Below are 21,876 nucleotides of genomic sequence, written 5' to 3'. Positions count from 1 at the left end.
AGGGGAGCCTGGTGGGCTGCCATATATGGGGTTGCACAGAGTCGGACACAACTGAAGCGACTTAGCAGCAGCAGCAGCAGCAGCAGCAGCATGAATACCTCACTCCAGAAAGTATCTAAACTTACATAGTGAATACAGAAGCTGTATGTTAATAGCTAGCCTGTGAAATGCCCGAGATTCTTCTCCCCAGCCAGGCATCTCACAGGATCAGTCATGGATTACATCAGGAGGAGGGGACCTATCATAGCAGATCTTTAGGCAGAGAGTAAATACTGGAAAATAAATTATCTCTAAGTGTCTGTAAGGTAGCCCTACTTATATTCTCTTAAAAATTGCATGAAAATTTCCAAAGCATTCCATAGTTCACTGCCAAGGCAGGAAATAACGGAAAGAAACTGGGTTCAAAGGTCAAAGACCTGGATTTGACCCAGTTGTGTCACTATGCAAGTTTACATGAAGAAGAGAGGTGTGAAGTTTAAGCAACATACCAATGCTTTAATGTGCTGTCTCCCAGCTCTCTACTTCATGCAATGCATTACCAATTTAAGAAAAATCCTTGTTAACTTTAATAAAAGATAAACAAGAATGCCTTGTCACCATGCAATAACTTCATTCTATTTCTACAACACAAGACCATTTAGAAGTCTATTTTTTAATCTTTATTAAGTACAGCTAAAGGTGTATACTGTCATCCTGCTTATTTAACTTATATGCAGAGTGCATCATGCGAAATGCTGGACTGGAGGAAGCATAGGCTGGAATACAGATTGCTGGGAGAAATATCAATAACCTCAGATATGCAGATGACACCACCCTTATGGCAAAAAGTAAAGAAGAACTATAGAGCCTCTTGATGAAAGTGAAAGAGGAGCGTGAAAAAGCTGGCTTAAAACTCAACATTCAAAAAACTAAGATCATGGTATCCAGTCCCATTACTTCAAGGCAAATAGATGGGAAAACAATGGAAGCAGTGACAGACTATTTTCCTGGGCTCCAAAATCACTGCAGATGGCAACTGCAGCCATGAAATTAAAAGAAGCTTCCTCCTTGGAAGAAAAGCTATCAGCAATCTAGACAGCATATTAAAAAGCAGAGGCATTACTTTACTGACAAAGGTCCGTCTACTCAAAGCTATGGCTTTTCCAGCAGTCGTGTATGAGTGTTAGAGTTGGACCATAAAGAAGGTGAGTGTGAAAGAATTGATACTTATGAACTGTGGTGTTGGAGAAGACTCTTGAGAGTCCCTTGGACTGCAAGGAGATCCAACCAGTCAATCCTAAAGGAAATCAATCCTGAATATTCGTTGGAAGGACTGATGCCGAAGCTCCAATACTTTGGCCACCTGATGTGAAGAGCTGACTCATTAGAAAAGATCCTGACGCTGGGAAAGATTGAAGGCAGGAGGAGAAGGGGACGATGGAGGATGAGGTGGTTGGATGGCATCACCAACTTGATGGACATGAATTTGAGCAAGCTCCATGAGTTGGTGATGGACAGGAAAGCCTAGCATGCTGCAGTCCATGGAGTCCCAAAGAGTCAAACATGACTGAGTGACTGAACTGAACTGAAGTAAAGCTAAAGTCCTAGCAACTGAAGACACAGCTCTCTTACATTATGATGAAATTTCAACAGGGGGAGTTATTTAACCCATTCATTCAAAAATATTTACTGAGCACCTATAGTCAGGCAGTTTCAACAGCTCAGCAAATAAAAAGAGACAAAAGGAAGTTCAAATTCTAGTTGGAGGTGCCTCCTAAACAAATGAACAAGTGATTAGAAAATACGTGGAACGATACTGTGTTCTAGAGAGAAGTAAAGCAGGAGAAAGAGCATGAAGGGTGAAGGGTCAGACTTGTGATCCTCTACTGGAGTTTCAGGGACTACTTCACTGATGAAGCAGCACTGAAAGATAAGAACCGAGTCTATGTCAGTATCTGGGGAAATTTCCAGGCGAAGAAAATACAGAAGTGCAGTAGACCTCAAGCAGGAGATAAATTTAATGTAGATATTCTGGAAGAAAAAACAAAATTTAAACACCTAGAATGGACTCCTAGCTCTTTGCCCTTTACCAACTCAGTAACCTTCAGAAAGAAAACATTACCCCTCCTGAACCTCAATATTTTACTCTGTAATTAAGAATACTACCATGTAACTTACAAAGTTCTTTCAATGGGAATGTTTAAGAATGTACTTTACAACACCGAAGGATTATTCTCAAATGTTTTTGTCCAGAGGGCTGTGGGAAATCTAATGGAGGCGCTGATGGCTTCCAGCTACCACTTAAATCAATGATCAAGTTTGTTTCCTTGTCTGTCAAATGAGAAGAATGGCATCTATCTCACCAGGCCTTGTGGGGATTCAGTGAATGAGATCATCCACAGAAATACAGGGACTGATATACATATTTCTCAACAAGTGAAAAATCAGCATTATTATCCCTATGGGGGCTGCCCTACAAGCAGGAAGAGCTCTGCGGCCCGGCTCAGCATCAGACACCCAGGGTGAAGCTCTCTGAAGCTGTTCTTGGGCATTTGTGGACCCGACTGTGCTTACGTGGTTAGTCACTTCAGTCGAGTCTGACTCTTTGCGACCCCACAGACTGTAGCCCACCAGGTTCCTCTGTCCATGGGATTCTCCAGGCAAGAATGCTGGAGTGGGCCACCATCTCCATCTCCAGGGGATCTTCCCAAACCACGGATCAAACCGCCTCTCCTAGTCTCCTGCTTTGGCGGGCGAGTTCTTACCACTAGCGCCACCTGGGAAGCCCTGATTGTAAAGTCTGTTTTAAACAGTTTGCAGGACTCTTAAGTGTTTTTTCCCCCTCCACATTCTACTGTGATGTTCTGGCTTCTAAGAAACCATTTTCACTCTCTAAAGTATTTTCAATCCATGCAGGTACGCTTAAAAGAGGCTTGAAATTAAGCTACCACCGAAGTGATTTTCCACCTAGTTTGTGACTTCACAGTCCTTCTTCGGAGCCGCCTTACTTCACTAGTGTTTGGTGCTAGACGCGCTCCTTTTATAAGCACGTGATGACATCACTTCGCTTCGCGCTTGCGCAGCTTGGTGGCGTGGCCACGCCCACGCCTGCGCGGAGACCTAACGTCCGCACAGTCTGTGGCGCGCCTTCCCGGAAGAAGTCAGTACGGGGCTCTGTGAGTGAGGTCCAACAGTAGGACGGCCGGTGGGTGAGTGCCCCGAGTGTCCGAAGGACAGCTGTGCGCTGGTGGCGAGGATGCCGTTAAAGGGGAAGAGGTAGGGTGATGAGCAAAGTTCCCGAGTCCTTCCAGAGTAAGCGAGAGTTGCAGTGGTTGGTGAACTGATGACTCCGAAAAGCTGCAGATCTTCGTCTCAGAAGGCAGACTTTTTCTAAGTGCTGATGCTGGTCGACACAGAAAAGAAGTTACCATGGACTCACTTCCAGCGATTTCCTTGACACTGGATTCGAAACCGGGAGAAAGGCCTGCCGTGATTTCGTCGGAAGTGTCTGTAATTCGACCCCTTCCGGGCTAGCCTGCGTGCGATTGCTGTCCGCGGTGCTGAAAATAGAGCGGTATCTTCAGGAAGAAACCCGTTGAGGGCAGGGCAGTATTTCCATTTTCCTCGGCTTTGCTCAGAGTTTCTTTGTGTGTGCTGAAGGAAGGGCTCATTTTTTTTTTTAACAGCTCTAGACACGGAGGCGACGAGCAGACAACCAGCATTAGTTTCATAAAATTTAGGAAAGCCAGCGCTTCATTCTAAGACTGAATTTTCATTTTTTTTTTTTTTTTAATTATATTATTTCGGCTTAGTTGCATTCTTCCTTTGTGCAGTCAGGAAACTTCAATCCTTGCACCCAACCAGATGATTTGCCTTCAGACTCACAGCCATCCAAGTAGTTCACTAGACCTCTGTCTGTATTGGCCCAGGCACTTTTACCAAGGTGAGCTTGCTTATGGTGTATAGTGTTTTATGAAAATGGGTTTTCCCAAACTCCCCTAATGAAGAGTCCAGAGCAGCCAGGGTAAGGTGAAACCACTTTAATGTGCTTTTCTCCACAGTTAGGCATGAAAAATACTTCCCCATTTGGAAGAGAGATAGTAGAACTGGGCAGTCTTCCAAAAAAGGAAAGACCATGAGTTTCCAGTTGGTTTTCATACTTGTTTGTCTCTCTGTGTGTCTGAGGGATGGTGTTTCTCTGAATTATACACAGTGGATTTTTTTTTTCTTTTTTGTTGACTCAATAAAATGTTTACTAGTCTTGGTACCAGCTGCTTGTTTGTTTTGATTTCTGATTAAGGTTAAAGTGTGTGCGTGGTTGCAGGGAGGTGGGGGGGAAACAGGGGAAGTATGCTGTGTTGACCTGTGTCGGTGTTCTGGGACGCACCTGGGAAACTATGCATTGTGAGTAAACATGTAAAATGAGAGAAGGCATTTAAAAACATCATTACAGCCCAAGCCGTATTTTTCCCTTCTGAGACAGAACCAACAGATTGAGGTGCTGAATGATCAAATATTGCAAAGCTAAGGCCACGGGGTAGAAATAACTTTAAATGTCCTTACTATTTAGCAGAAAGCTTATCAAGGCAGCTTTGATTAAAGATGACGTCTCTGTTCACTCAAGAAATTCGCCTTTCTAAAAGACATGAAAAAATGTAAGTTGCTGTTGTTGTTTTTAAAAGGCTAATCTCAATGTATACACTGTACTGGCTTTATTAGTGACACTGTGTGCACAGGAAAACTTAAAAATCTTATGTGTATCATTTTTTGTGACACTTGAGAGATTTTGGTTTTAAGGAACGGCATTACCCCTCAAGAATAACACAGATTAAAAGGTCTAATTGTGTTTTATGTCTTTTAACTTCTTGTTACTAATATCTAGAGAAATTCACTCTCCCTCTCAGCCGCTCTATGCTCTACACTGCTATTCAATGAACTTCTCTAAGCCTTTTACCAAGGCCAGCTTTCATGAGAATGTGACTGGAATAGTCACAGGCCCTGTACTAGATTTAGTCTAGGAGCAAAATTTTCATTTGCACTGGGCTCTGCAAATTATATGGCCAGTCCTACACTTTTATTTAGTATTAACCCTTCTCTAACCTCTGTTTGTGGGCTCTCATGTTTTGCTTTTCTCTAATTAATTACTAGCCTCTCTGCCATGGCCTTCTAAGGTATTTTTCTTATGAAAATGACTTTTCAAAGACCTAGGTTTTTGTTTCTACTCTCAAGAACAACCCTGTGCAACATACTGTTTGCTGAGAATCTCAACTCTTTGAGAAATAGTTAGACTGTTACTGCACCACTGGAGTATTTTTTCCCATTTGATCACTTAATAAGACTAAACACTTATAAAAGGAGTATTTAACCACAGAGAAACTTTTGAAGTCCATTATATATAACAAAGTAGTTTGATAATTTATTTACAACTTTCTACATCTTCAATTAGTTTTCCCATGTTGTGAGTATGCATGTGTACACACAGCCTCTCACTCATATATGGAACCATCATCTTTCTCTTGGAAAAAGAGGAAAAAAATATTTTTATTGCTTCTTCAAACATATGGAAGTTTAGCACAATTCTAAATGTGTAACATAAGATTCAGGGGTACTGAAGTGTTAAGCAGAAGGTTTTGTATAGCAAGTCATACCAATGTATGTGTGGGGAGGTATATATAAGTATGTGTACAAAGGGATATGGATTACAGTTTGCATTTTCACTAAATATTTTCCAACACTTTAAAATACTTTCAAGACTAGAGAGGTTAAAAAAACACAAATGTGTACTTACAGTGTAAATATGAAAATAAAAATAATTTCACTAAGACTGAAGACTTGCTGAACTACCTAAGTTTTTTACTGTCTTATTAACTGACATATAGTAACTGGCTTTCAAAGTAGGTTGAATTGGGAGTGAGGTGCAATTAAGAAATGATTTATTTTGGCCAAGCAATAAAAAGTTTTTTTAAAATCTTTACATAATCTTCATTTTTTTGTAGAGTATCACAAAGATTAATGTTACTTCAACAAATGGAGAATAAACCTGAAGATCAAAACAAGGGAAGGGCCTCTCAGACACAAGCAGCTAAGGCTGCTTTACAAAGGAATGTTAGTCTTTTAAAGGTAAGATTCTCTGAATTAAACCTATTTTCCCCACTTTTGCAAAAAGGTTTTAATTCAATTTCATTACTTTGATTTATGTAATTCCTTTGAGTTGATACACTACTATTTAAATCCATGTTAACTGGACAAGAAGCAGGGAGTCTCACTTATTAAAATGAAAGCCTTGACGTTTGCTTAGGCTAATGAAAAATCAATCACTATACAAAGAACTTTTAAGTCACCTTTGTGCAAGAATAAATACAAGTCATAGCTTCTGGGGACTTCCCTGGCAGTCCAGTGGTTAAGAATCTGTCTTCTGATGCAGGGGACGTGAGTTGGATCCCTGGTCAGGGAATTAAGATTCCTCATGCCCATAGCGAAACTAAGACCTAACGCAACCAAAAAAAAAAAAAAAAAAGACATAGCTTCTATCTTCCATCTTCTTTTATTTGTAGGGAGATTCTGAAACATGATAAAGTACCTATAATATGCTCGAAACAATTTGATTTTGCCCTCCTGGGGCCACAGTCAATATACAGATTTCGTATCTAAGGTAACAGATTTCCCAGGATCTTCTTTGATGGTGATGGAGGAGGTGGTCAAAGTATGTGACTGCGCAGGGCCTCACCATTTGGCCAGTGTGCCCATTTGGAGTAAAATCATATGTGTAACATTTTTGGCTGCTTGCTGTACTTTGCTTCCAGAATTGTATGGCTTCATCCATAATTAAAACCCTAAAGTTTGCTTCCATTCGAGCTTCCAAGAGATCCTATGACTAAAACATTTGGTAGTAAGGCTATATTATTTAAGTTATAAAGCAGTGTTTTCAGTTTTTTATTGTTAAATATTTTCATCGATAGGCATGATGTAGTTCTCTTCTGTCCTCACTAGAGGATAAAGGAAGAGGAAAATTCAGTTATCTTCTCAGCTTCTGGCAGTTTGATCCACAGTAATTTAAGTCACAGCCATAGTGCTACCAAAGCATTCTATATTGCCATATGTCTTACTTGCCCAATGGTATTTGCAATATTTATTTTTAAATGGAAATATATAGGGTAATCTAGAAGTTGCTCTGAAAAGTCAGAAAATCCAAATTGGAAGTCTTCACCGCTTGCTTGCTACTTGTTACGGCAAATGCAGGTAATATCGGCGAGTGCAGGTAATATTGTCTTCTTTTTAATGCCCAAGTATTTGACGAATGCCCAGCTCTTTACTCTTGAGCTAGTTCTGAGCAGAAAGTGAGGGTAACAAAATAGCTACAAGTTAGGTCCTTTGCATCAAGTAGCTTACAGGCTCTGTTCATGACCTAAAATATACATAAAATAGAGACCTTGTATGATCAAACGTTAATTACATGCTGTGGAATACTCAGCACTTTGCTGTGTGCTCAGTCGCTCTGTTTTGTCCTACTCTTTGCGACCCCATGGACTGTAGCCCACCAGGCTCCTCTGTCCATGGAGATTTTCCAGGCAAGAATACTGGAGTGGGTTGCCACGCCCTCCTCCAGGGTACTCAGCACTTTAGGAGTGTTAAAATACTTAGCACTTTAGAAGTGTTAAAAACTCTTGGAGAGCTAGAATATTCTATGAGGTCTCAGAGAAGACGCTAAGCTAACAGGGAAGACATTCCATTGAGTTCTCAAGGAAGAGCCAAGACCAGAAGAAGAATGAATGGCCTATTAATGTTCACGGGATCCTAAGCTAACTGGCTTGGAAAGCCCCAGGAAACAGGCTGAATATATATTGTGAGACGAAATGAAGTTGAGACTTGGTAGGTAGAGATAATATAGTGTTGTGAGCAAAACAACAACAACAAAAAAAAACAGCAAGACTCAAACATATGAAAGAGTTTTTAAGAAAGATGCATTTGCTATTTAGCAAAGTAATTTCAAAAATGGAGAGATTTAAGGAGGTAGCTAAGAAATCACTGTCATATCTAGAAGGAAGGTAATGAACCTAGTTTCATAGTCTTGAGAAACCAGTTTGGTATGGTGTTTTTTCCCTTAATTATCAAAAAAATATACTCTCATTATAAAAAAAAAACTTGAAAGAGCAAAGATGGAAAACCTTCTATATCATCTGCCTGTCTAGAAATCAGTATATTTTTCTATATTTCCTTTCAGCTTTTTATAAACATTTTTTAACTGTCTTACATCCCAGGTAAAGTTAGAGATACAATTCCCCCTGTTTTTTAACATGTGTGTTTAGTTGCTTTGAATAATTGGATATGCAACCTTATTTTTGTCCTTCTTTCCCTCATATATAATTTTTATATACGAGGGATATAATTTTAGTGGCTCTCCCACAGAAGTTATTGTTAAGATAAATAGGACATGATTACAGAATTGAGCTGGGAAAGACTGTAAAAAGCATATAGCTTTAGATTCTTATCTTAAGTCTTTTTTGTTTTGTTTTTTAGCATAAAAACTTTTCCCACAGATGTAAATTAAAGGTCTTCCCCGATGCTTAGTGGTAAACAACCCACTTGCCAATGCAGGAGATGCGAGTTCAACCCCTGGGTTGGGAAGATCCCCTGAAGGAGGAAATGGCAACCTACTCCAGTATTCTTGCCTGGGAAATACTATGGACAGAGGAGCCTGGCAGGCAACAGTCCAAAGGGTCACAAAGATTCAGACGTGACTGAGCACACATAGTAGATAAAAGCGGTCCTGCTTTGGCCCAAAGTCCTACAATCCCTTCCTTGACTGTACTGCCGTGGCTCTAAAGAACTGGGAAAACCACTGATCTGGGCTAATCCCTTAATTTATAGAGATGAGAAAAACCATCATGTATCACTCCTAACATCCCTTTGCAAGAACAGATTAAATAGGATTTCCTGGGCAGTTCAGTGCTTAAGACTCTGTGCTCCCAATGCAGGGGGCACAGATTTGATCCGCAGTCAAGGAATACGATCCCCCCGAACACACACACACACACATACACAAAGAGATTAAGTTATAGCAGGATAGGTACTTAAGTACCGAGTTCAATGGAAAATGGTGCCCTTAAAACCTGGTAGCACTCCTATAATATAGTAAACAAAATAAGGATGACTGTATACTGCCCATTATCTGACCTTATTCCCATGTTCTGAACAGTATCATGAACACTAAAAGGGCATGAGCTTTAAGAAAGAAAGATATAACACTAGCATCTTTCAATGACATGTCTTTATACTTGAGAAGCCAAAGTTGTTTCAAAACTAGTACGAGTTGAGTAAAATTAATGGGTAAACCATAAACATATAAAAATCAATAGCAATCCTATGTATACAGGTGGAAAATAGAGATCACATTCACACTACCAATAAAATTATAAAATACGTACTTGAGAATGCTCTGAACAAAGGATCTGCATGACTGCTATGAAGATAATTATTACACTTCAGTGGCAGTTTTAAGGGAAAACTTAAATGAAGACATAAGCCTTAATCCTGACTGGGGAAACTATGGTTTTTTTCTAAGTCATCTGTCACAAAATTATTTTTAGATTTAGTAAAATCCCAAGAAAAATTTTCTTTAGTTGCATTTGAATAAATAGCACAAATATCAAAGACTGCTTTTAAAAGGGGAATGAGAGTAATCCCATCAAAGATTCCAACTTAGTAAAAAATGTACATGAATCTAAGTAGTGAAGAAAATTCACAGTGAGGGTTTAGTCAGTAAATATCATAGAAGACAGTGGATTTTGAACACTGGCTCAGTGATTTTTCTTCTGTTACCGTTAATACAATTAACTCTTATCTGCCTTTTAAAATCAAACATCAATGGACTTAGAAGCCAGAAAATATTTTATTTCTACAAATATTTCCATGACATAAACCGCCCTCTCTCCCACCTTTCCCTCCACAAAATTTAGTTTAAACCCCAAAAGATGCTTTTTTGGTAACAGACATCCTCTTGTGAGACGGACTAACAGGACAGAGTGAGGAAGAATGAGAGTGTCCTCCAGCAGATTAGACATGCGGCCGGTTCTTTCCTTCAGGGACATTCTGGAAGCCTCCACGGGGCAGCTGGCAGTCAGAACTGCCACCCAGGATGGCCAGTACTTGCCGGCCCACGTGTTTCCTCTTCTCTCACATTTTCACTTTCCCCGATGCATATGTTTAACACATGTTCCTGTGTTCTTTGTACCAATGACCCTTGCACTTCATGCCTTTAATATCTTATTTTTTGTATCCCAGAAATTGCCCCTCCAGCAGCTTAAAAGATTAAACCTAGCCCAGCCACAGCTCGATGAGGAGGGATGGATGTAGGCAGGGAGGAGGAAAGACAGATCTTGGTACATGATGCTTTATGCTCCTTCCTTTTCCTATTCAGGAGCCAACTTGTTTATACAGGCTCCCGAGTCATGCCATAGAGTAACAGTTATACCATCATCCACCGGAAGCTTGTTTTTTAATTGCTATGAAAAATCTCACAACTATGCAAAAGAAGGAATAGAAGAATGTTTCCACGTACTTATCACCCACATTGAATCAGTGTCAGAACACAGCCAGCTGGTTTTGTCTATACTCTTCCCCTCTACCCTCTCACATCACTTTGAAGCCAACCTCAGACCCAGAATTGTTTCACCTGTAAATATTTCAGTACATCTCTTTATTTCAGTGTCTATCACTAAAATATAAGGACTGTTTTAGTCAAAATCAAAATGTCAGTGTCAACCTAAGAAATTAACAATAAACCCTCAAATAGCTAATCCGGTTCCAAATAAAAGTCAACTTGTAATTGATAGGTTTCCTGAATTTCTCACAGTACTCCCTGCTCTTTTATCCTCCCTTTTAATACATTTGTTAAAGGAACTGGGTCATTTGTCCTGTTGAGTTTCTGGGTATCGCTACTTCCATCACTGAGGTACTCATTTAACATGTTCCTCTGCTCCCCCTCATTCCTTTTAATATAATTGACAGATCTAAGTTGTATTGTGCAACAGTAAAGCCACATATGTAATTTTAAATTTCCAAGGAACTAATTTTAATAATGTCAACCTAGATTAAATAAAATGTTAAGATTTCAAACATATTTCAAATGTAATTGCTATTAAGAGTTAGTAAATATTTTATATTCTGTTTTCTTACTAGACCCTCAAAATTCAGTGTGTATTGTACATCACAACACATCTTAATTCAGACTTGTATATTTCGAGTGCTCAGCAGCTACTTGAGGCTAAGAAATATTCCATTAACAGTGCAGATTAGAGAGGCCTGAGTAGATTCAGATTCTGTGTTTTGGGGAAGAACACTTCCATAATGCCAGCTGTCTCTCTTTTTTTGGAATGTTAGGCATTGATGATCACTGCCTAAGTATACTCATTAGGGGTTATGAAAAGCAGTATTCAAATTCTTGTATTCCTTCTCATTCAACTGCTGATTAGTTATATTAAGAGACACTTGTCCTCATCAATTATTTGATTACACTGACATATATTTCATAGAGGAAAAAGCATGATGAATGCTTGATTCTATTTAATTTTCAGAATAATAGGTTTGTTCTCTACTTTCCTGCAAAAGTGATCAATTAGGTGTTGTTGGTCTTGGTTTTTTTTATATTGTTTTGTGTTTTGTTGCTGTTGTTTTTTGAGGTGTCCTGGATTGGAAATGTTTCAATACATTTCAATATTTATTCCTATTCTCAACTTGTCCCATTTTTAACAAGCGGGAACCTCTTCAGACCAGCTCCTGAACGCCTCTGCTGCGATTTCAGCAGCCTGACAGTCTCCTTTCTGTTCTGATGAGACACTGCAGGCTCATCATGTGCGTTTTGCTGAGACCCGGGGCAGCCACTGTTCCAAGGAGCCCTGGATCCTTTTGGTAGGAAATATGTTCAGAGCCCTCTGTCTGGGCAATGGTGGTATTTATTGTGACTTTTTTTTTTTAAGATAAGAGCTATCAGAAATTCCAGGATTCCAGTTTGCAAGGCTTTTAACTTAAACTCATAGATTTTATACCTCCGACTTCTTTTTCTCAAATCCAAAATCTGTTCCCAAAGAAGTTTCCAACACCAGCACAACCACTTCTGTACCTTACATCCTGTGATCCAGACAGCACTGTCACCGTCCATGTGATTATGAAGAACGGTTTTCAGGAAGATGCTTTTACTAAGATTCTTTTTGTCCTTAGGGTGTATCCCACTAGGGGTGCTCACTCAAAATATTGTGTTCTAAGGTCACGTAATATATTTATTGTCTGTGTGGTTATGCCACCAACTAGACAGCAGTTAGATCTGTTTATTTTCAGTTTGTAGGGACTGCTTTTTCAGTGGTTTTCTAACTGCATACAATTTTAAGTGGCCTAGTGACAAGGCTGTACAGCAGGACAACACGGTAGTCAGGTAAAGCTGGCCAGCAAGCCCCTGTTCTCCTCTTTCTTCCTCTTCTTCCCCTACCCCCTTGGGTACTTTTTTCTTTTTCGTTTTTTCTTTTAAAGTTTCTGATTTATACTCAGGATTCTTTGACCCTTCAGCCTGTATTCACTTACTGAATATTTCAGTACCTAGTACATACCCTGCACTTGTTAGAGTCTCAGATGCTTAAAGGTTATATGAGACATAGTCCTTTCCTTCGGGCAGCATATAGTGAAAAAGAAGGTTCTTATGTCGAAGGATTAAGATACAACTTGCTACAGAAGGCTGCCGTCAATTGCTGAGATTCTGAGTCAGGCTAAGGAATGCCTGCTTGATCCTCTGTTTTGTGGGTACCAATTTATTTTTTTTTTTCAATTTAGGGGAGGACATATTTAAAGTAGTTTTTAGCAGAACTAATCAATTCCAAGTTACGTATGTATGAAAGTACAATATGGTCTAGGCATGAGTACACGTAAGCATTAAGTATTTGTGGAATGAATAAGTGGAATTAGAAGGCCACGGCATTAAGAATCACATGAAAAGGCCAGAGGAGACATCCTGAAAGAACAATATAGGGAGTGCTGAAGTTTTAAATGGCAGGAATAAGAAGATCTGGCATTCCACGATACAGCGTAGGTGTCTGAGTGGACAGAATTCCCACTAGTACACGTTTAATACATTCAGTGGGAAAAGATGAGTTTAGTTTTATCAGGTTGAGAATTAAGGGCCAGGAAAGAAACTAGCCATCCGTCTACAATAATAATTGATACTAGATCAGAGACAATCTTGGAGGGAGAAAAAGTGAAAAGATGGGGCCAGATGTCTCAAATCTTAAGAAAGCCCACACTGAGGATTAATGAGAGAAAAAAAAGAGCCAGCCAAGGAGAAGAGGAGGAGCAGGAGTCCGAGAGGTGAGCAAAACATCGAAGGAAGTGAAATATGACTTGAGCTAAGGAAGTTCTCTCAAGGGGTGATAATCCCTGTGTAAATGCTGCAGAGATGACAGCTGGGTTCGGCGGACTTGGGCCTGCTTTTCCAGGCCATGTGTCCCTCTCCACCTGTCTGCTCTTTCCATTGCAAATCTGCTCTTCTCTACAAGATACTGGGTTTTCTTATTTTCTGATCTTTAAGAAAAATGTTTAATCTTGCTTATAGGTGCTAGTAGCACTTAGATCTCCCAGTTCAGGCAACTTTGTAACTGTTCTTAGAATAATGGTAACATTGGGGTTGTGAGTTTTGTTTGATTCCTAGATGTATAAAGTGGTTTTTCAAGAACCTTATTGAATCTCGGTGTAAACAGAAGAGTTGGTATCCCCTGTCTGTTGTATCATTGACATCAAAAGCCCTCTAAGCCTGCGTGTTGGTCGTGAACTGCTGGTATGGGATAGACATGCGAATAGATGGGCTTTTTTATCCCTAAATCGTTTTCTTTCCCCTTCAAATCACCTTCCTCCAGACAGCAGGTGCACTAATGGTTGTGCGACTTTGGGGAGTCCCTTTAGGGAATTTCCTGTTTTTCCCTTTTCCATTTCACACCCATTCCTTGCTCCCGCCGCTGCCATCTGCTATCTCTTTTCTCCTGTTCAGCGTTGGCTTCTTCACACCCCACTCCCACGCCCTTTTCCATCGCTCTCCTTCTGTCCAACAGCCCTGTACTCAGATCGCTCCTGTGCTTCTCCATGGAGCAGAGAACTTTCTCTTTTCTGTCAACTTATTAAGCTGAGAGACAGCATTTACACAGCCTTCCCAGCAGTGGCCCTATGAACTGGGCAAACCTAAGCAAGCACGTGACAGCAGAGGTGCTGATTTGGGGAGAATTCACCACACAGGGCTTGAGTATCTCCGTAACGATTTGCAAAGTCGTATGTTTCTGGGCATGAACTTTATGTATAGATCTAGATAAAATCGTTCCTGAAGTACGAATCAAGCTTAAATACTCTTGTGTTTCTACATCCATAAGAGAAAACATAAATATCTGCATGTTGAAAGTACTTAGTAACACACAGTGCTTGAATGCCATGAGCTGAAGGATATACTCCCTCACAATAAAATTTGCCTTTGAGATTAGCTTAGAAACCTGGTACTAAAAGTCTAAACAGCGTCGTGAAAGGTTCTTGTTGCAGAGTACTCAGGTACCTCATGGACCTTTTAAATAGAGGAGATATTTGCCTGTGTATGAAATTCAAATATGGAGTCCTGCATAAATGAAAGGTGTCTCATTAATATCCCATGTGATGATCCAGACAGACCACAACTCTCTACTTTGAAGGTTAGCCTAGCGTGGGTCTGAGGATCTGATTGTTTTTAGTATCGGAATATTTGACTATTTTATCCATCTGGCTGTTTTTAAAGGATTTTAAAGCTAAGTCAGTCCTCTGAGCAGTTTTAGAGGAAGTTCTTTTTCCAAGAATTATTGGCATTTACTAACTACTTAAAATGAAAAAGGCAGAACTTAGATGTACCACCCCCATCCCCTGCCTTTTATTTTAAAATAAGAAACGCTTCCTTCTCTATTTGCAACTGGTTAATTAAGCAGTGATCAGTTCTCTGTCAGCATCATCTCCATGAGTTTAAACTGTGTATGCACAGAAGAGATGAAGCAAGAGATTAGAAATATATAGATATGCTATTAGAGGTGCTCTGTGTGTGTGTGTGTGTGAATGTTTTGAAAAATGCTTCTGTCTGTTTCAGGACATAGAAGCGGCAGAGAAGTCTCTCCAGACCCGGATGTATCCAGCTCTACCACCTGAGGTGGCTGCTCTCGAGGTGAGAATCTTAAGGAACAAATGTCCAACAAGACAGCCTGTTCTGTCAGAAGTGCATTTTAAGTGGCTCTGTGTACTTCCCAGCTTTCTGCGTTCAAGAAAATACACCAAATGTAGCTGATCTCTCTGTGTCCACAGTGCCATACCTTGTATGTTGTAGTAATCTGCAAGTATTTTGGTTTTAAAAAATTTTTTATGTCAAGTGAAAATTTTATCAAGGCTTTGTGTCTTTTCACCAAGTCACTTAGAAACTACTTTCTTGTTAAATCCTAACAGAAAATATGCACTAAATCTTAAGATGACAGCCTCACCAAAATGCTTTTCCTGTTGGCTGATGTTACAAGTAACAGCTCAGTCTCTTCACCGAAAAATGCAACCAGCACTATTTAAATGCATATTATCATGCAGTACAGCGTGGCTTTTGTCTGTTTGATTTTGCTCTGTTCAAGAACAGATTGAGAAGATGGCTGGCAAAAATAAACCATAGTTGGTATATGCATGTATGTGTGCTGAAAGGGAATTTGCTACATATAAAATAGTTTGACTATATTTTTAATGACCTTTATCTAAGTGCAGTTTTGCTTGCTGCCTAACCAAGGAGGTGAACAGACTCAAAAACGAAAGGCTGAGAATTTGCCCCACACTCTTCTGTGTCATCTAGGGTAATAAGAAAAGGCAGTGATCAAGGACAGAAAAAACTCCCGTTCAAAGTTGTGCCCTGGGCATGTCTTTTTCTTTGTTGAATTTTCCAATACCTTACCCTGGCCTGCACAGGGCCCACACAATAGGGGTTAATCCAGCCGTGAATGGCGGAGAAACACCCAACCACAGGCCTTGGCTGGTATTTTTCTTAGCTAGTCTCGCACAGCAGGATGGCCCCTGTTTTAAGTATGTCAGGCTACTTCTCAGACCACATGCATAGATGCAGAGATAAATGGAGTCCCTTACCATTTTCAGCTTTCAGAACTCCCGTTATCTTTTTTTTTTTTAATGACAGTATTTTGTTTTTTTGGTCATGCAGCACATGGGATCTTAGTTCTCTGACCACAGGTCGAACCCAAGCCCCCTGTTGTGGAAGCGCCGCACCCTAACCACCGGACCGCTAGGAAGTTCCTCCCACCCCACACCTTTTTACTGCTCAGAGTGTGTCCCCAACGCTATCTAACTCTGACTGAATTTCCCAAGATGAGACCAATAGTGACGATCTCATATAAAATGCCCTCCTATGACACAGAGTTTTTGGCAGCTTACTTAGGACAGTCAACCAAGAAACCACCCAGCTCATGGACAGCGATCCAGTGATGCATTTGGAGCTTCTGGAGCTTCAGGACTGCTCCAGCCAAGGCAGAAACACAGCACCTCAATTTCCAAGTTATTTGAATTAAAAATAGCTAGGTGATGTTGGTATTATTTTGTCATTATCCAAAAAGTGTGGGAAGAAACTACAGTTTGCCACATGAAGTGCTCTTCTAAAAGATAGAGTGGATACATATTTTTAATGTTTCTCCCTCATACAATTAAGGGGTTAATTCACCCGAATCCTGTTATCATCCTCTTTATATTTCGTTCCTGATCTCATCCCAGGTCACTTCTTTTTCTGTTAATTCTAAAGCAGTTGTTCACAGTGAATCATTTCATTGTGATAATTATAGTATGAGGAGTCATTTGGTATGGGATTAGAAACATTAAACAAGAACTTTTAATGATTTTGTGGCCATAAATGATACTACTGGGAATAATCACATGATTGGCCACAAGAGGGCGTGTAAAATCACAATAAAATTGTAAAACCTGTAATTCTGCCAGGCTCTGGTTTTACTGAGAAATTTGAAAATTAACACTAGTAAGTAGCCAGATTTTTTTTTCTAAAATTAACATAAAATATTCTGCAGAGGAAGTGCATTCTACGTATGTGTGTGAGTGTCTGTGAGTGTGTGTGTACACGCACACACACACACTTAAGGGAATAAACATTTAGACTATTATGAAGAGCCAAGTTCAATCGCTTGATACGCTTTTTCACTTTTGGATGTTTCCCACCCCCCAGACTCTTTACTGGGCATCAGTAGAAGAATATATTCCCAAATGGGAGCAGTTTCTTTTAGGAAGAGCACCGTATCCTGCCTGTAGTGAAAATGGAAATGAAGCAGAAGATACCATTCCAAAGAGGGCGCAGCAATAGCTTCTCCACATAGTATTGCAGAAACCTGTCGAGTAAAGCTGTACATTAAAGAGCATTCAGGTTGCTGCGGGGACTTCAGGACTCAGAGAGATAGCCTCATCGCCTCCTCTGCGACAATGAAGGGTTGAGGATCTACCGGCGGCTTTCAGGTTCTCACCGGAAGATCTACTGCTATTTCAGTGCCATAAATTTGTTTTCTACCAAACCCATGGAAGTGTGTTAAAAGCTGATACTGGAAAATGGACTGTTGATTAAATAAGTTGCTGAGTGTTGTGTGCTGTTTTTTTTTTTTTAATCTAATCATATACCATGATTCTCATCTAAACAGTGAATACCAGATTAGACATTTTCTAGACTCTTTACTTTTCAGTTATTTTATTAAGAGGATAAGGCACAGGATCCAAGAGGTTTGCTTACATTGCAGTTTTTTAACAGGTGAGAAGACTACGACAACTGCTTTAGTGTGGTAACACTGAGTAGGAAACAGAGTCACAGGGTTTTGCCCCTCATAGATAACTGATCCTGTAAAAATTCTGGAAGAAAGAAGTGAACTGCTAAGCATTCAATAAGCAGCTAGTTTCAGGAGGCTCAGACTGGGTTCTGAAAACAGAACTAGGAGAGCTGTGAATGGTCACTGGATTTTGAGTTGATTTTAAAGATCACCAACCTGTGAATACAAGTAACTCCTCTCTTATCTTTTCATCTTTAAATCTGCCCTTCCCTCTCCCTTCTATTTTTGTTATTTCTCAAACAACTGTCAGTCAGAAAGCTTTGGGTCACAACCCTGAATAGCTCTGAGACTGTTCAATCCACCACTGCTGGAGAGCTCAAAAAAAAAAAAATTCTAATTTTTCTAATTATAAAAGCAGCTCCTGCTTAGTAACGGGAGTCCACATCACTTTGAATTCCAAAACAGTTTGTGGTTTTAGAAGATAACAATAGGACAGGCTGGAAAAAAAAAATCCATTGTGCTGATAAGTTCCTTCACACTCCCATCTTGGAAATACCCTGTTGAGTGGGTGTTGGTGTGGGTAACAATAATGTTGTTTTCATAATATGTGCTGGCAGATGAGCACACTTCTCTACAGTGTTAACAGTTGTAATTAAGGAATAAACAGCACAGAGTGTCAGTCCGATGACAATTTCATCTATAGTGTCACAATACAAAATGTCACAAAATATTAGAACTGTTACATAACTATAAAAAGGATCGGCTTAAAAGCTGAAAGCCCTTTAAAAAGCAAGACAGAAAGGAAGAAAAAAGAAAACTGGCATAGAGACCAGAACAATTTTATACCTTCTCAAGAATGTTCTGTCACGAAAATAAATTGATATATATTTTTTTTCCCTGTTACATTACAGTTTGGTTTCTAGCCATCCAGTTGATTTAGCAGGAGAATGCAGGGCTTTTTAGCAGCTTCAAATTGGTAAACAGATTTAGATGTAGTAGGGAGAACATGAGGAAGTTTTTTTTTTTCTTAACATCCAATCTTTCCCAGCATATGCACATAAGAAGGTGAATGAAGCAATGTGAAACTTATTTCTCTTTAGTCAAGTGAAAAAAAAAAGGCTAAACATTTGTTGAGATGGTAAAATATTGTGTCAAGCAAGTAGGCACATTCCAAAATTAAACAGTGGTTGATACGTGATCGTCCTCAAATATTTGAGCATTACACTTCCTTTGAGTTCTGGAAATTAAATCACCAGTAGGTTAGATTAAAATACAAAATGAATAGCAACGTAACCATCTCAGAGAAGGTTCAGGCTTTTTCTCCCCCAAATTGATTAACTTGCTAAATCGTGTTTTTAAAAAGCCTAAGTTTAATGTTCCCTGGGTTATGATTTAGGGCAGAGAGGAAGGGATTTCTGGGCTTTGACTGTTCCATTTCCCCCATTTCTAGTTACTACCTCAGCAACTCCCAGAGAGGACTTTATTCCTGGCCCCATAGAGCTTTTCCCCAGTCCCCTCCTTGTAGACTGGAACAGATTGCACCACATGGTGTACGTTAAAAAAAAAAATTCCCAAAGGGACCTGGATACCCCCATTAAAGGGCGTTATATTCCTCATGTCAAATTAGCTTTAGATAGGAATTTCTAAATATTTTTTTTTCTGTAAGGAGGGGAGAAATACCAAATCTACTACAGATTTTGTACATAATTAGTAGGAAAAAGACAAGGAAAAAGAAATGTCATCCATTGAGTCTTTTTCCTCTCTATTCAGTGCCCTTATATATTTTGTATATCCACTAGTCTTTATGAAAACTATGAGTTTCTTTTTTTCTTCAGAATAATGGGGTTTTCTAAATAAAGCTTGTTCCAAGAATTTTTCATAGCCTTTCTTGGGTTACTGCAAATGCATAAATATTCAAACCTCATTTTCTGCTGAAACACTTCTAGTGTATGATATTATTAAGCTAGAAAATGCTAACGATCAGAAGGAGCTGCAGTTTTTCTCCAAAATATTAATTTTACTAAAGTACTCAGGAAAAAGCCTAATACTCTGGAAACCAGACATCTGCTCTTTCCCATGCGTAGGGAGCAGTGTGAATGAAAGTGATGTCATAAGGACAGTTTTTCTCTGCCTTCTGTACAAGGTGTTTTAACTTGCTAGGTTAAGATTTAGATAAGAATGAAAATAAACTTTAACAGTCTTTACCATTTTGTGTTCTCTGCTTCATTCTCCTTTTTCTATTAAGAAAAAAGGTGTGTGGGTATATTTATTTTTTGATTCAAAATTAAATTTATTTGGAGGTTATTTTGTCACTTTTGAGGCAACTGGAGACAGATTAAGGGTAGAGTGAGGACCATTTATGTGAAAAACCAGGGCACACAATCATTAATTTTAGACAGGAGGAAGATATTAGCATGAAACCCACACTACAGTGGGTTATATTGTGTAAAATTTAGTGCACAAGGCCATGAATGTGTCTTATCTACAAAATACATTCTTTTCCTTCCTAAGTCTATTGTCTTTTTACTCTAAGCCAATTCACATCCTTTTATTTTTATTTTTTTTAAAAGAAATCCTCTTGTTTAGAAAAAAAGTTCTAAATCTCCCTGAAGTTTCCCCCCGCTTTTCAAGAATTGCCCAAACATAATACCTATATGACTTAAAACATCCTTCATTTAAGTAGTCTATTTTGACTCTTCCACTTTAATTAGGATAGTAAGTTTGTTTTTAAGAGTTGCTGACCAAAATCTCTTCAGAGAAGGTAGTAACTAGATGGTGAATTCAAACAGTAAAAGAAAGTCTGTGGAAAATATGGAGAAGGTGAAGAGGAGAGAAATTTGAGAAAAAGCTTCAGACTGAAACAAGAAAGTGTGTCTGTGCCTCTCTGTTTGCTGGTGTTTTTGTTTCTAATTTAGAAGTCAATTTGTCTACATAGGAAATTTAATTCCCTACTGCTAATAAGAGAACAGTTAGAGTTTCCTGGGACCAACATGGGGACATGTCAAACTTCAGCAATTATGGAGAGGACTGATTTGTGAATTTGACACCTGGCATTGTGATCCCCCTTTCTAACTGGAGCTGAGATTATATCCTTACTAAAATCCAAGACAAGGAAAACCAGTCCAACAAAAAAGAGGCTAAAAAATGCTTCCGGACATCATCTTACCTCTCAGAATCAAGTTTCCTTGCTTACAAGAGAAAGGACTGGGTTTCCAACACTAATAATGTTTTAAAGTTCTTGCTATTTTAAAAACTCTAATTTGTGTCTCAGGCAGAGTCTGAGACTGTTAAAGTAGTAGCCTGACCACAGTGCAAATCAATAAAAAGCTTCAGAAAGGAAACAATAAAGGGTTCTTGTTTTAGAAAGCAGGAATGAAGTTGTTCTCATCTTGACAACTATGATCCAACTGGATCATTTAACCTCCACCTTTACAGTCAAAGGTTGTTTTTTTTTTTTTTTTTTCATTACTCTTTAATGAGTCTAAGTTATCAATATTGAAAAATTTCTGATGTTTTACATAATACCACTTTGGAGACAATACTATTAAATTAGAAGGAAGCAAACTTCCACTTACTTTGTCTAGTCTACCTCTGGCTTCTTTCATCTCCCAATAATTATTTTTCATACCTTGTCTCTTCATACATTTACAAGGTCTATAATACTTACAAACATATTTTTGTACTAGAATGTTTTACTCCAGGAAAACAAATACTGAGTTATTCAAAAGAAGCCAAATCTAGAGCCTTTTAAAATGATATCCAGTAAACACAATGGTGGATAACACTTGAGCATCATTCATCCATTCCCTAGATCTTCCTGCCTGCCTACTGTGTAGTAGGCACAGTTCTAAGCACCAAGAACAGAGCAATAAACAATACAGCCAAAACACAACAAACCTGGCATGGAATTTACATTCTGGAGTGGGCAATGGGCGGAAGGAGTTGAAGATAGTGAAACAAAAAAGAATACTTTATCTTTAGATGAGGATAATGTCTAATAATGTATGAACTTCTAAAATGCCTTCTCTATGGGAAAAAAAGAAAGCAAATGTCATAGTTT

The 21,876-nt window shown here is 39.1% G+C and overlaps 1 protein-coding gene across 2 annotated transcripts; it reads left to right on the top strand.

Annotated features, from left to right (window-relative positions):
• The first annotated feature begins 3,073 nt into the window (after positions 1–3,073).
• CEP15 (centrosomal protein 15) lies at positions 3,074–17,638 on the top strand. 2 transcript variants are annotated; one of them, XM_019985112.2, is made up of 5 exons: positions 3,074–3,922; positions 4,553–4,634; positions 5,976–6,099; positions 15,110–15,184; positions 17,231–17,638. In XM_019985112.2, the coding sequence occupies exons 2-5, from the start codon at positions 4,582–4,584 to the stop codon at positions 17,363–17,365; spliced, it is 387 nt and encodes a 128-aa protein (XP_019840671.1). In that variant the 5' UTR covers positions 3,074–3,922; positions 4,553–4,581; the 3' UTR covers positions 17,366–17,638. The 2 variants fall into 2 exon arrangements, with proteins under 2 accessions (XP_019840671.1, XP_019840670.1); XM_019985111.2 differs by having other exon boundaries at positions 4,550–4,634.
• Positions 17,639–21,876: the final 4,238 nt, after the last annotated feature.

This window comes from Bos indicus, chromosome 22 (assembly GCF_029378745.1).
Source record: "Bos indicus isolate NIAB-ARS_2022 breed Sahiwal x Tharparkar chromosome 22, NIAB-ARS_B.indTharparkar_mat_pri_1.0, whole genome shotgun sequence".
NCBI classification, from domain to species: Eukaryota; Metazoa; Chordata; class Mammalia; order Artiodactyla; family Bovidae; genus Bos; species Bos indicus.
Note: the sequence above shows the minus strand (reverse complement) of the source record. Positions and strands in the feature narration are given on the sequence as shown.

Coding starts and splice junctions, on each gene's coding strand:
- CEP15 (XM_019985112.2), top strand. CDS start 4,582: ATGACGTCTCTGTTCACTCAAGAAATTCGCCTTTCTAAAAGACATGAA. Junction 4,635..5,975: donor TCTAAAAGACATGAAAAAAT/GTAAGTTGCTGT, acceptor ATTTTTTTGTAG/AGTATCACAAAGATTAATGT. Junction 15,185..17,230: donor CTGAGGTGGCTGCTCTCGAG/GTGAGAATCTTA, acceptor CCCACCCCCCAG/ACTCTTTACTGGGCATCAGT.